This window comes from Ambystoma mexicanum, chromosome 4p (genome assembly GCF_040938575.1).
Source record: "Ambystoma mexicanum isolate Mex_15411 chromosome 4p, UKY_AmexF1_1, whole genome shotgun sequence".
Classification (NCBI taxonomy): Eukaryota; Metazoa; Chordata; class Amphibia; order Caudata; family Ambystomatidae; genus Ambystoma; species Ambystoma mexicanum.
In genome coordinates, this window is record NC_090927.1 from 1,155,435,213 (window position 1) to 1,155,450,937 (window position 15,725).

Sequence of the window (15,725 nt, forward strand, 5' to 3'; positions counted from 1 at the left end):
TGTTATGGTCTCAACACGCTTGTGGTGGAAACGCCCTCAGGCACCGGAGTCCAGCTATGGAAAAACTCTCAAAAGCTTAGAATGTGTGTGTGCATTTGGCCAAGATTATGGAATAGATGAGCTGGCTAGGCTCCAGTAAGCAACCCAAGATGTCAGGCATGTGGGTGGGTGCTGAGAGAGTTACGAATGTGTGCGTCACTTCTTGGTCTTTCCCAGATCTTGGGTTTCTCAATATTCACTTTGTCTCTCCCTCAACCCTTGGATGTCACAACATTAATTTCCAACAGGAATGGGTAGTCACCCCATCACCCCGATTCTAGGTCCTTTACAGACAAGCAATATTATTTACTATACTGCCAGGGGGTCTCTTCTTAGAAGTTTCAAGGAAGTCCCTTGCCTTTAAGCTTTCTTCTGGTTTCTCTACTTGGCTTTGGGCCATCTCTGGGTCTATCTTCCAGTTAACATACCCTTTGTGGTCGGATCTCTGGTACACACTTTTCAAGAGGAGCTGCTGAACTGCTGCTAAAACATATACTAACATGTAACACAGGGTTTTCCTGTTTATCTGAGGAATAGCGAAAAGTCTCCTGGCCCTTTAGGGTTTATTCATTCCCTTTTTATAGTCCCTCAGGGGTTTTGGTAATTGTCTAGGCCCTCGAAATTGGCTTGACCCCTGATCAGTTTATTTCTGCGTTTTGGATTGGTTTCTCCTTCGCACTTCTATTAACGGATTTTCAAATGTGTGCAAATTAGCCTTTCTGTAATGGGTAATTAGGTGATGCCTCTCTTCTGTTCCCAACATTGCCGCCATTTTGGATTTCTGCTTGCGAGTGTTCATCCATTGGCAGCTTTCTGCAGCTGCAGGAAAGTGACACTCAGTGTCTTGCCGCATCTCCTTCCAACTGCAGGGATTGCGGTTGCTCTATTCCCTCATTTGATGAGTTGAGGAACATCTTTCCTCATTTCTTGGACTGCGTGCTTGCATTGACAAATGTGGTGTCTATTTGTCAGGGTCTTGTCAGTGAGCTGCCTGGAAAATACTTTCTTCGAGGGGCTTATAGTAGAGTCTCTTTTGTATCAACTCCATTTGTAGGCGAGTTTCTGTTCTTATTTAAAGATGCAGGAGGGGCTTGGAAGGGGGATTAGTGATCCCTGATAAGAGAATGCTGAAATGTTTACCACTTTCTTTTTTGTAAACTTTGTTTATTGATGGTCATATCGATAATCACACAATACAATAAAAATATTCATTCACAGTGCAAGCTGGGTCACCCATGAGTGACGGGATGTGGGAATGGGCCCAAGGGTACCATAAGAAGGTACCTAGGAATGCAAGACTACAGCAAATACAACTATACATAACCCACAGGGCGTATATGACACCCCAAAAGATAGCTAAATTCAAAAAACGCAGAACGACGGGAATGCCCCAAATGCTGGGAGGAAAATGTAGGGATGACGCATATGTTCTGGGCATGCCCCAAAATTTGGAAATTCTGGGAAGAAATAGCCCAAAGGTTGGCGGAGAAAGGGATCAAGATAGATGTGGAATCATATGGGCATGCTTGGTGGGTGGATTCCCTAGACCACGTCAATTGAAACATGTAAATAAACTGAAGGACCTGGCATACATACTTGCCAAGCGTAGGATAGCCATGGGATGCAAGGCAAGTAACAGACCCAGGTTAGAAACATGGTGGAGAGACCTCCAGAAGTGGACGGAAGCTGAAACGGCAGTGTGGCAAGAAGCAGGGAATAGAGGAGGGAAGGAAGAGGCAGAAACCCTGATAGCCTGGAGACATTTAGTGGCCACACTATACGGGCCCGCCCAAGACTGGTCGAGTGACCAGGAAACTGTAGAGGACGAGGAAAAAGGAACCCCCTTGGAAAAGGAAGATGCGGATGGCAAAATGTAGTAAGCTCGTGTTGGTGGGGGGGGAAAGGGTAAGCAGTAGACACTGAAGGATATACGAATACTGTGAAATGTCAAATATGTACTGCAAGTTTTGGTTGTATGTGGTTTGTTTATAATAAAATCAATAAAAAAGTTTTTAAAAAAAATATTCATTCACAGTGCAGAGCAATTCCAACAGTATATACATATGTAAGGATTTATACCTCATGGCGTGTATGTAGGTGAAAAGTCATTATCGGATCATATCACATAAATAGCTTCTGAAAGGAGCCCATATACCTTTGGGACAGTTTGTTACAAGCATGGACAGTACAAATTGTTTTTCACATTCGTTCACAAATGTTAACTCTCAAACAAATTTGTCAGTTTGGGATGCATATGTGGCCTACCAAGATTTCAGTATATATCTTTTAGCAACAGCACATATCACATGGAAAAGCCTTCTTGTGGTTTCGGTCACCTTACCAATGTCTCCAAACAGATATTTCAGGGGAGTAAGAGAGAACAGGATTTGCCTTATTTTCTAAATGACCTCAGCTACATTGCCCCAAAACACTGCAATCAAAGGGCATGCCCAATACATATGAAAAGCATTTGCATGTGGATCCCCACATTTCAAACATTCCCCAGAACAGTTCTCAGTAAACTTGGCAATTTTTTCGGGGGTGTAATGCAATTGAGGTTTCAGTTGGTTGGAGTTATCGGGATCGGGACTCTCTGTCCGCTGCACACCTCCTATTAGTGGTTTCGGTTCAGCCTGCAGCCTGGATCATGATTCGTCTGGGGACCAACTCCGAGGTTCCCAAATAGTTGGATGCTTGTTGGGATGACAAACCTTTGAATGATTGTGGGCGCTGGCTGGATTCGATTGTCCAAATTCTGGCAGTTCTGCCTTCTGTTTTAAGTCATGGTGCAGTCTTAGAATTATTGGTGCATGTGGTTTTTTATTTATATTGGTATACCTTAACCAAAAGTAGTCATTGTGTAGTCATTGTGGCAATTAATGCCAGTTGGTCAACATTGGTGAGTGCAAACAGCCGACGCACGTTTCGACCTAAGTCTTTTTCAAGGCAGATATGAGTAAGGTGGTAGACTCTAAGCATAGTTGGTAACTGGTCCTCCCAAGTCTGGGTGCCAGGTTAGGCTGAGTAGCCTAGTCTGATGCTGTGATCGGCGGAGTGAGCCGGTCGTCTTCAGTCAGGAAGTGAGACGGCTGCCAACTGGCATTAATTGCCACAATGACTACTTTTGGTTAAGGTATACCAATATAAATAAAAAGACACATGCACCAATAATTCTAAGACTGGACCATGACTTAAAACAGAAGGCAGAACTGCCAGAATTTGGACAATCGAATCCAGCCAGCGCCCACAATCATTCAAAGGTTTGTCATCCCAACAAGTGTAATGCAATTGGTTGAGAATTTTGAACTGGATCAAAACATAGAGTGGCATTCAGAGATGCTGTTTGTCAGTGGCCAGCATTTGTGCCATTGTTCTTCACCTATCGTTGTACCCATATGTGACTCCCATGTCGTTTTAATGGTGTTCAGGGACTGGGAAGGCGACTGTATTAGGGCATATAGTTTGGAAATACCCGCCCTCGCACCATCCCCAGATGTTATAGCTCATATACACTTGTGTGTGACAGGTTCCTCTAGGAACATCGGCCATCTCCCCCAAAAGCAGCCTTCATACTATGACATTGTAATAGTTTCAGCTGCCCTCCCCCGATGGTACCCATGAAAACATCCAGACTTGCATATCTACCTTCCGGGTACATGTCTCGCATCTTCAACTGTTTATCTGGGTCCCAGGTCCTCTGTAAGGCTTTGTCAAAAGTAGGTGAGATTCCAGGGAAGCGCCAGAGCGGGGCTTCGGGGTTGTACGGTACCTCTAAGTTGATTCTTTTATATATCATGGACCAAGCGTGGACAGTGACACTGACGGGGTCACAGAGCCGGGTATGGGCTGGTGGCAACTTCATGCTGATGTGACAGGAGCTCCGAATACTCACCAATTTGGGATGCCCAGGCCCTGTCATAGGAATCAGTGGATTCCTGATAGAAGGTAAGATGGCCGCTGGGGCTTCTTGGTTTCTATTGCCTGTTACCTTGTTTTCCCAAAGTCCTGGGAAGCCCTGACTCTGCCCCTTACCCTGACTGTATTGTGGGGAAGTCCAGGCCAGTCCGGCTAGAGTCTTCCCAGTGACTGTATGTTGTGGGTACACCCTTCGGGTGGGACCTGAATGAATTGAGTGTGTGACCAATATGCATTCTATGTTATGGGTGTCTGGTGTCAGTGTGTGTGGCACAATGAATGAGGCAGCCCCGTCTGATATGAATGCAGTGTGGTGTGCTGAAAGGCTGGGTGCTTACCCCAAGTCACATTCCATTTTACGGAGGTCTGGGTGGAAGTGAATGGCCTGAATGCCTGTGGGCCTGATTGGCTGCTTGCCTGCATGAATGCCCTTCTGTGTGATTGACTGACTGAGCCTCGCTCAGCCAGAGTGAATGAGGGACAGATGTGTATATCTGGGGACTTCTCACTTACCAATTTGTTCAGAAGCTGAAGTCGAAACTTGAAGCTCAACCTTGAAGCCCATCTGGAAAAAGAAGATTGCTGCTACATTCCCTTTTAAGTAATTTAAAAGCTGTTGAGTCTGTCGAGGACTGATCCAAGAGGGGACCTGGCTAGGAGACCTCTCTCCGAACTACGAGGGACCATCGTGCAAAAACTGCTGCTCTTCATTGAAGCACCCTGGATGCCAGTTCTTTGAGTCTGACATCTGGAGAAGGGGTCCGCCGAGAATCCTGCAGAGAGTGCCTGGACATAGAAGTCCATTGACGTCGACCGGGGTTAAGAAGATTTCCGTGATCGCTGAAAGCCAGTCCAATTGTGTCACCTAGAAGCAGGGACACCTTGACGCCGTGCTGCTTGATGCCCAGAGCCGAGAAAGCTCCACTCTTGCCTGAGAACATTTGACAGAGGGCTCCCTTGCCATCCATGTCGACCACTTTGTTCTGATGGAAAAAAACAAGGTCGCTGGCTACTGAGGAAAGTCCGCTAGTGGGTTTCCCGCCACCAGAAGCCGACAAAGACGTTCCGAGGACACTGACGGAATTAAGATCTGAGGTCCAGCCCGTGGTTGAGTCCCAATCGCCAAAGCTATCCAGAGGTACGTGCTGTGGCTGCAGCATCGATAGGCCAAAGGACCGCCAAACGCGATTCCCGATGCTTCATGCTATGCCTGCATCCATCACTGAGTCTTATTTGCTGCACCGAACACTTTACATTGAGGTCTACCGCACGCCTTATCTTCCCAGGACTTCCACGATCAATCGTCGATGAGCACCGCGAAGGTTGAAGCTGCAGCATCACAGCAAGTGTTCAGTTTTTCCTCGAGGTTCTCAACGCCCAGGGGCTCCCGCTTGAAAGGGAGTACCCCCAACCCCTGACGGACACTGTCGACGAACAGGTGAAGACATTCTTCCACTTCAGGTACATTGGGGTGGTTGAACTTTTTAATCAAGAAGCAAGGCATATTGAACATTTATGGACTGGGCTTGTTAACACTGTATTACAGGTTGCTCAGGTGGGGGGATGCTCATACAGAATTGTGTATCTATAGCCAAAGAAAGCATTCTGCCATTGTTTAACTTTAAAGGGATGGTCTAGTAAAAAACTTTATTTAAAAAATAGATAGGCAACATAAAAAAAAATACTAGCATTCTCCGTTTTAAAACTTCCTATGTAAAATTTTGAGCTATTCAAGCTCATAATTCGCAAAAGCAAGCACATGGGCGCATCCATTTTGTGAAATGGAGGCCCTCCTGTGCTGGCTTTTGCTTTTGCGGCACTAATGAAGGAAAAGCCAGCCAGCTGTAGTAAACAAAGGCTACCGCTGGGTGGCTTTCCCTTCATTAGTGCTGTAGGCGGAGGACGGGGACCGGAGACCAGCTGCAGCTGAATCTCGGTAAGTGCTATTTATTTTTTTTTAAAAATAAGCACTAGCTGCGGAAAACTTAGAAATAAAACCGCAGCTTTAAAAACGTATTTATGTTTGCGGTCGCTTTTGAAGCGACCGCAAACATAAATACAACGTTATTGTGTTGGAAAACGCTGCGGTTTTTCTTTCCAAGTTTCTCAGGCTCCTCCGGCTCCTCCGGCTCGGAGGAGCCTGAGAAACGTGGAAAGAAAAACCGCAGCGTTTTCCAACACAACTGCATGTGTTTCTGCCTGCTGTGGCTATCCGGAGACCCAAAGTGAAAGCCGCAGCAGGCAGAAACACACGCGGTTATGTTTACATGCCGCGTAGTGTTTCTACCTGCAGCTGATTTCCCATTTGGGGCTCTCGGGCTCCCCGTGGGGAGCCCGAAAGACCCAAATGGGAAATGCTAAATGCTGCATTGTCTGCCTAAATATGCTTTCCCATTTGGGGTTCTCGGGCTCCCTGTGGGGAGCCCGAGACCCCAAATGGGAAAGCAGATTCAGGCAGAAACAACGCGGTTGTTTTCCGCAGTGCCGCGTTGTTTCTGTCTGAATCTGCTTTACCATTTGGGGCTCTCGGGCTCCCTGTGGGGAGCCCGAGAGCCCCAAATGGGAAAGCAGATTCAGGCAGAAACAACGCGGTTGTGTTGGAAAACGCTGCGGTTTTTCTTTCCGAGTTTCTCAGGCTCCTCCGAGCCGGAGGAGCCTGAGAAACTTGGAAAGAAAAACCACAGCGTTTTCCAACACAATAACGTTGTATTTATGTTTGCGGTCGCTTCAAAAGCGACCGCAAACATAAATACAATGTTTTTAAAGCTGCGGTTTTATTTCTAAGTTTTCCGGGCTCCTCCAGCCCGGAAAACTTAAAAAAAAAAACCACAGCTAGTGCTTATTTTTTAAAAATAAATAAATAGCACTTACCGAGATTCAGCTGCAGCTTTCCTGCTCTGGTCTCCGGTCCCCGTCCTCCGCCTACAGCACTAATGAAGGGAAAGCCACCCAGCGGTAGCCTTTGTTTACTACAGCTGGCTGGCTTTTCCTTCATTAGTGCCGCAAAAGCAAAAGCCAGCACAGGAGTCCCTCCATTTCACAAAATGGATGCGCCCATGTGCTTGCTTTTGCGAATTTTGAGCTTGAATAGCTCAAAATTTTACATAGGAAGTTTTAAAACAGAGAATGCTAGTATTTTTTTTTTATGTTGCCTTATGTTTATTTTTTAAATAACATTTTTTACTAGACCATCCCTTTAACATGCCTTCTTTCTTTATTGTCTATGTTGATAGACCTTACTGAAAGATTTGTATGCTCTATTATAACTGCCAGCAGTAGATACATTTTAAATGAATCTAAAGTCTAAGTTTGGTACCACATAGCATTGTATAGATTTACCATTGTAGAATTACCAGAGTACAAAGTGTGACTATATCTCTGAACCTTATTTTTATATAAAGAACTGTGTTAGCACATAACATAGTGTGTCGACATTCCTTTGTGGGGGCTTAGGGACTCACTGTACTTAAGAACCAGCCTGTATCACCTCCTGAGAACTTAAGCCTTGGTTGCTCGTCCATAGCTACCATATAGAGTACCTTGGCTGGGGTGCTCTGTGCCTCTACTCTGCCATATAGAGGACAGAAGTACAGAGAGCCCCCTCCAGTTTTGACAGATTTCCCGATGAGTGCGGTATGTGTGGGTCGGGCAGAGGGTTAATGCAGTGCTTTATGGCTTTGAAAAGGGCTCTGCTTTCACTGTAGGACTTGGCTATGGTATTTTGGTAGTAGTTGTCCTTGGCAGTGGTGATCAGTGATCAGTCATCTGCGTGTAGCACAGAGTTCCTTGACCAGAGCGAGTTTGGATGCGCTGCAGGGCTCTCGCTATGTCTTCTCTTGTTTTCGAATGATTTGTTTGTTGCATTTGAGTTCTTGAGTGTAACAGGGTACATAAGGTTAGAGGCTTGAGGGTGCGTTGTTTCACTGGGGTATGGTGGTTGCTGTTGGTTGTGAGGATGGTGTTGAGTACTTGGAGGAGCGAGTCGCAGTTCTGGTTCGTCAGAGGTAGATGAACCCATGTGAAGTGGAGTTTGGTGAGGTCTTCCGTGAGAGCCTCCACTGGAAAGTTCTTGAATGATCTGAAGGCTTGTTTGCAGGGTTTCCGATTGCATTTGCTTGACTGGTGTGGTGTGACTAATGTCAAAGTGGATTACCAGTTGGTCTGACCAGTTGAGCGGGATTGGAGTGCTCTGATGGAGGGTTAGCGTTGCAGTGATGATGAGGATGAGGATATTACCTTTCCAGTGAGTTGGGACTTAGGTGTGCTACTTGAGGTTCGGAGCGTTGATTAGGCAATGGAGATCGCCTTTCATTGACTTGATTGCTGGGTTGCCAGGGATGTTGAAGTTGCAGAGGAAGATGATGTTGGCATGCATGACATAGTGGTGACCAAGTCCGTGAAGTCTTCGATGAAGGAGGTGTTGGGCTTGGGTGGTGTGTAGATAAGGTGAAAATTGATTTTGTCCGTTAGGGAGAGCGGGAAGTAGCTGGAAAGGTTTTTGAAAAAGCCAATGGTGGCGACGCCCAGTTGGGTGTATGGCCATAATGCCTTGTGAATGATGGCCAGGCCTCCGTCGATCTTGTTTGGACGGTCTCGTTATACAATTCTGTAACTGTTGGGGGATGAGAAAATCTATGATGTGGGTGGAGGTGGATGCCATCCAGGTCTCAGTAATGAAGATGACGTCCAAGTCATGTATGGCGATGAGGTCAGCGATGTCTGCTGCATAGTGGGTTGCTGAGTGGTCATTGGCGAGCATACATTTTCTTGTAGTTGTGGATGATGGAGTACTGATGGGGGTCTATGGTGAGGCATGTCAGACTGCTCTGATGCAGTGTCCATGATGTTGCTGGTGAGCGGCGTGGTTGGCTAGTGGTGATGGTAGGGATGCTATAAATTGTACTTTAGACAGATGTTTTATGATATACTATCCTGAAGAATGTGGTTGTTCGATGAAATTGTGATCCACCCAAGCAGTTGTTAACCTATATTGTACTGTGGTAGTCTCAGTTGGGAAATTTCCCAAGCATGATGTAACAATATACCAGAAAGGAACATCATTGCTGTTAGGACCCACATTGGTGTTTGGTACAGCAAATAAATGGAGTTATAGTTTCAGAACTTTTTTCACCTTTATTGCCGTCGTGATGTATTTTTTTTAATGTTGACATCATTAAATTATGGAATAAAGATGTTTTTATATCGTAAGGAGGACATACACGTAGTTAATAATTTTCGTTACATGCTAATTCATATTTGTTTGTCGTTTCTGCCTCACAGTGATATAGGCACATTTTGGCCTCAGTACAGATCCAGCTGTAACCATACCGTTGCTACCGGCAGGTAGCAGCAGGAGCCGTGATGATTTACTGGCGCCTTACTTGCTGGAAACATCAGAGCATTACAACCCCGGCGGTCCGGAAAGTTAGGCGCCAGTAAAATGTTGTTCCCCATTCCCATAGACTCTATGGGAGTGGGTACCACGGAAGCAACAGCACCGTTAATGATGGTGTCGGTGCTTCCGTGGCGGTCTGCCTACCGTGGCCGCTGTGCAGGGTCCGACCTGTCGGGTACAGCGGCTCCAGCAGGGAGACTTGTACTTTGCCGGTCCGGAAACAATGGTGCCGGTAAGCTTATCAGCACTGTTGTTTCCGGACCAGCAAGACTGTAATGAGGCATTGAGTTGGGTGACAGCAAAACCCTACGGATATTGTGGCGTCCACTATAAAAGTGTTTATTGTTATTTTTGTGCTTTTGTGTCTCTGGACCTCAGTGCTCGATGTTTTAAGCAGTATTTTTAATATGTTTTCTATTAATGTACATTTCCCAATGGGGCTCAGTGCTTCTCTATTTGCCCCACCTCCCTCAGTAAAAGGGAAATAGCCAGGTCAGTAAAACAGCATTGTTTCTTCATGCTGGAATGCGTTTTTAATATGTTTTATTTCCTTGTATACAGTGAAAAAAGAAGTGGTTGTTGAATCTGGGTTACTGGAGCCGATGCTTGAGCTACTGGAGTCGAGCGACGCTGCTGTGCAGTGCAACTCCTGTGCATGCATCATGACCTTGGCCTCATCTGGTGAGTACATTATTGTTGAAATAATTTTTTTATAATTCATTTAGTATGATTTTTTTCATCAAGAGCAAAATGTTTTTACAGAGAACATTTATGCAAATAACGAAAAAAACCGGGGCACAGGGGAACCAAGGTACAACATCCTTATAATAATGCTGTCGAAGTGAATGGATTCATGGCCATTGTTAACGCAAACTACTGTACAACCCACATTTTTCTGTGAAGGTTACCCCTCCAAAAAAGATGAAAAATTCAGAAAAAGGTCCACTGAGGAAAAGGTTTGCTTTTGATGCGTGGGGGGTGAGGGGCGGGTTAGGGGGGAAACAGTGGTGGAGTTTTAAAACAGTGCCAAAAGGAGAGCAAGGCTGCAGCCTGGTAAGGACAGGCTTGCTTGTCCATAGATAGTTAGTTTGGCTGTAAAACCAAGAGGGCGGTAGCTGGCTTGGTACTAGCAGTCGAGGACCTTGCAGTCTTCTAGGTGGCGGCTTGGCATGTTCTTCTCAGTCACCTTTGGCGCATTCTGCCTCGTCATAGAAACAAAACCCACACATAGCTGACACAAGGCGTCTAGTTATTCTGTAACTGCCATTTTGGATCAGAATCACTTTGGAATCCTGCTAAGCACACATTGCAGCATGAGTAACGATGAATGGTATTGTCTGGTTAGCTATTGCAGTTTTTTTAGCGTTGGTTTGTAACAATTGCAGTTAATGCCGTTGTGGTTGGCGTGTGTCTGCGAGCTAAGCAGAGATAGGAGGAAATCCATGGAAACATGGCTCCTTGCTGCCCCCTCCTACGCTCCTTTGAAAAAGGACTCAACCCTTCTTCTGGTTCTGCTGATACGCATGCCCAAGAAGCAGCTTCTACTTGCTTTGGCTAGTTGCACAGGTTACAGAACTATTAGTCCACACACTGAAAAACAAATGAGAGTTCTTAACTTAGAAACGGAAAGAAGCTTGATCGGAAAACATGAATGTCATCTTAAAATTGCTTTACTAATCTATTTGCAGGCACTGATTTTAGATCACCTCAAACAAAGTGCTATGTTTTCACAGTTACCAAGTAAATGTTTATGGGTCATAGTAAGGACTAAACCACCCACAGCTGCTCTTGTGAAAAAACAGAGGGCTGGAAAATACCCGGATTGCTTACCGGTAATCTTCGGTACTCGCAGTCTATGGGCCACCTTGCAAATTTGGCAGTGCGGAAAGTGGTGGTAAGTCTGTCACTGCCACTTTTTTGGTGGTTATGTAATTATTACCACTTTAAAACACCACCTCATTTTGAATTTGGCTTTGAAGTGGAGGATTCCCCTCCAGCAAAATTCTGGAGGTAAATCCTCACTTTAAAGCCAAAAATCGGGTGAATTACTGTAGTGCAATTACCAATCGTGACAGTTCCATGAAAATCCCCATGGATTTCTATGGACTCCAATAAATGGTGATTTACACCACCATACTAACACTCACAATCCTGTGCTGAGATCATAGGACTGAGTGGCGATAATGGGAACCAATTTTGGTGGTAATTTGATGTATTTACTACCGAATTACGACCAAACTCGGAATTAGGCTCCACACCCCCAAATTTTGAGTTTGGCTTTTAAGTGGAAGATTTACCTCAAGCTAAATTCTGGATGTAAAGCCTCACTTGAAAGACAAACATCGACTGAAGTACTGTAGCGGATTTACCAATAACGACAGTTCTGTGCACATCCCCATGGATTTTTATGGAATCCAAAAATGAGCATTTCCATCGCAAATCGACACTCGTAATCCTGTGGTAAATTCATAGCACTGAGTGGCTCCAATTGTAATTGATTTTGGTGGTAATTTGAGGCGTTTGCCACTAGAATACACCCAACAGAATGACCATTTCCGCCACTTGGTCCGGCGGAATTACTGCCGGATTACGAGTGACAGTGGCAGAGTTAACAATTCCGGTGATTTTGCTGGTTGTTTCGGCCGAAAGTGGGAGGATTGACCTCCAGCTTGATGGTACTCATAATATGACGGGGCAGGAAAAGTGGCAGTAATTTTGTTACCGCCAATTCTTTCCTGCACCACCATACTTGTAATGAGCCCCTATATCTTTCTCATCACAGTACTAACACAGTGAAGTAACAGCCTCCCTGACAGACCTTTGCTGGCAAGTACTCAATACAATTACAAACATATGCGTTTTTGAACCCCTTCCCCATCCCCTTCTGCACCCCTCCTTTCTGTGATGGCTTATAAAGATAGGCTTTCCCTGCAGCGTCTCATGACCTTTTCAAGCCAAGAAGGTTCAAAATAATGAGCAAGGCCTAGGGTGGGATGAAGGGAAGAAGGGTCCGGATTCAGAGTAACTTTGACTTCCGATAAGTATTCGAGGCATTTCCTCAACACCCAATCTTTCTTGTCCCAGTCCTAGCAACATGAGGATATGGCAAGCAGCAGACTTTGAGTCACAGATCACAATGACCCCCAAGAATATGTGTTGACCTGAAGCAGGTAGTGCACAATAAAATTGGACAGAGGCCCAGGTTGATGCCCAACATATTTCTAGCATGAGTACCCCCTTTAATTCTGGCCAGAAAGCTGTGATTCCTCTGGTTAACCTTCCCTGTATACCAATGGAGTAGGCAACCTCGTGAGCTCATATGGCAGTGAGATTACCTGTTTCATTCAACAGCACAGCATAACCTTGGAAGGTTTAAGAACCTCATGGCCTGGGCTGAAGGTTCCAAATAATTAATCCCTTTTTAGAAAAGGCTGAGGTTCGAGAGATGTACATGTTTACTCCTGTACTCTCGTCTAAAGTATGAATTGAGTTCTCCAGAGAAAATAAGGAAAGTAGGGTAGCAGGAGAATCTTTCATTAAAAAAAACGCATCCGCAAAAATGCCAAATTCGGCAGTGGAAAAAATAACGAAAACCCATAATGTCGATGCAGGGGGAGCAGGGGTTGCAGGGGTGCCCCCCGCTTTCATGTTAAGGAATGCGGGGGACAAATAAAGCTTGTTAATAAAAGAAGAAAAAAGTAATCTATTGCTAATGTTCCGTCTCTCAATGGGGAGGCGGAACTCACGTCGCAGGGTGAGCACAGCGGGGAAGGACAAAAAGGTAAGTTTGGTGGTGGAGGTAAGTTTAAGGGTTAGGGGGATGCAGGGAGGGGGGATAGCGGGCGGGGTGATGTGTGTGATTATAGCATGCCAGACATTTTGAATTCGAAATTTTCGGATTCAAAATATTCGGCTACAAAATAATCACGTACATCCAAAGGTAGATCAAGCTCCTGTGCTTAATGAAAAGGAGTTGAAGCCTGAGGACTAAATGAGTTGGATAGGTGTACACAGAGGTCCGTATTACAAAAGTGAAGGTACAGTGATACGCCGTGAAGGGCCTCTAACTCTCTCAGGTACCTAACAAATCTTTTGGCCACTATAAAATAACCTTGATAGGAGGTTTAGAAGGACATCTTCTAACAGAACAGAAGGAGCCCTTTGTAGAGCATCCAAAACGAATGGAAGGTCCCAGGAAGGAAGCACCATTCTTGGTGGAGAACGAGAGGACTTCAACAAGTTAGGGACGTAAGGCTCTAACGGGCGCAAAATGTGCACTATCCATTGGCTAGTGATAATTAACTCTCAGTGGGGTGAGTAAGAAATGGTGTGTAGTCTGTATGTATAGATCAGGTTGTGAGTGAACGTTAGAACTTTGAAGGGTCATTGGAAAGCTGGAGGAAACCATACTTCTAGTAGCACCAAGAGGAGAATGAGTCCCAGTGCCTTCCATAACCGTTGAGGGTGGAAGGATGCCTAAACTGCTAAATGGCTAGTGCTAATTCTGCTGACATGTTCACCTCAATTAGTCCCCCCCTCTAAACAATCACATTGACAGCCTGAATCTGTGAAGAGGACTGGACTCGATGAGGGCCATCTCAGAGGGCACAGGATTGTGGGTAGAATCAATACCTCTTAAACCGATTCATTGCCAGAGAAGCAGAAACAAGTGTGTCTGTTTCCACTAGGGTGCAATCATGATCACTGCAGCCATTTCCTATTGAATCCTTTCTAGAACCCTTGGGATCAAGGTTATTGGGGGAAAGATGTAGAGCAACCCCTCTAGCCAGTGCAGAGATAGGGTATCCAACCACACCGCCCACCCCCATACTTCTGGGTCCTTTGTCATGGAGCAGTACTGGGGAATCTGGGAATCGATTGCCAATGCCGTCAAGGCCTGACTCTGGCCCCATTCTTGAGCCAATGTCTCTGAAGGTTACCATGGTTTTGTGACAGATCCTGCTCGAGACTTCTGCCTTGATGTTCTCTTTGCCCAGCATATAAATTGCTCTCAGATGGAAGAGGTGTAATTTTGCCTACGAGTAAATCTCGGGTGCTAGATCTTCCAATAGCTGCAGAACCCCAACCCCCTTACAGTTGATTTAGCATTTGGCCACCAAGTTGTCAGACTGAACCAAGACTGACATCCGCTTCAGCTTCTTGGGGAAACTTTCTAGGCGAAGGTAAATGACGGACAGACCTCTCCGATTCGATGACTGTTGGGATTCAAGCAAGAGCATGCAGAGTGTCAAAGGTTAGAATCCCAGCCCCTTGCTTAGCGGATGATCTCCAGCATAAAATACGATATAAATGCTCAATTTATTTTTTCTTTATTTTTTCTTGGGATGCTGTGGTTGCTCCCCTGCCCATCTTCCTAGCATCCGTCTGACAAAGGGTGAGATGGTTGGGTTTCTACCCCTTTTAGATATTTGTATTCTACAGCCACCACCATAGGGATAGCGCAACATCCTGCATCATCGGAACAGGTGTGTCATATGCTTTTACTTCATGTTTCCAATGAACTAGATGCCTTACTACAGTCTTCAAATGGAGCATGTCCTAATGAACTGACAAGCTAAAGGAGGCCATCTCAGCTGAACCTTCAGTCACTGGTGCGCTGTTGGGAAGGTAGACTCAAAAGCACAAAGATCCAATCTGGGCTTGTTGTGCTGGTAGAAACCAAGGTTGCAGTTTTTCCTGAACTCCACTGCGAAGAAAGGGGTTCATTTGTGACTTGTTAAATCTGATTAGCCACTTGTGTGATTAAAGTTGTGAGCATGCATGGTCTTCGGTTAGAGGAGGCTAACTGAAGACCATGCACGCTCGCTACTTTAATTGAAGCACCATGAATTAACCAGTCATCTGGCTAGGGTTGATGCTGACCCCCTGTCCTTGAAGAATCACTGTTAAAGGGGTCAGAATTTTGTATAAACCTCTAGGGGTGGTTTTGAGGCCACACAGTACAATCTGAAATTGATTGTTTTTTTCCCTGATGTGAATCGCAGGAACTCTTGGCGTGACTTGTGGAGTGGAATATGGAAATCCTTTAAATCGATGGAGACCATGAACTCCCCTTGTCTGAGTGTGCAGTAGGTGGTCTGTATGGACTCCAGTTGAAATGGCATGTGCCGTACAAATTGGTTCAGATCCTTTAGGTCCAGAATGAGGGAAAATTCTCCAGATGATTTCCTTACACGAAAAATGATAAAGTAATTCTTCTGGCGGGACACAGATGATGGCTCCCTTCTTCAACATCTTCTGGACACCTTCCAGTTAGAGCAAGCATTTTCCCTGTTCCTGATAATGTAGCTCATTCTATGAGAGGTTTAGGGGGAATTTTACAAATGTGATCGAGTACCTCTGTTAGCCAATGTTT

The 15,725-nt window shown here is 45.3% G+C and overlaps 1 protein-coding gene across 2 annotated transcripts in view; it reads left to right on the forward strand.

Annotated features, from left to right (window-relative positions):
* Positions 1–15,725, forward strand: part of LOC138453690 (uncharacterized) — a 724,495-nt gene that overhangs the window by 290,375 nt on the left and 418,395 nt on the right. For both annotated transcript variants that reach the window (XM_069606759.1, XM_069606758.1), the window contains exon 4: positions 9,911–10,030. In XM_069606759.1, coding sequence (XP_069462860.1) covers positions 9,911–10,030 — 120 coding nt within the window. The remainder of the gene's footprint in view (positions 1–9,910; positions 10,031–15,725) is intronic.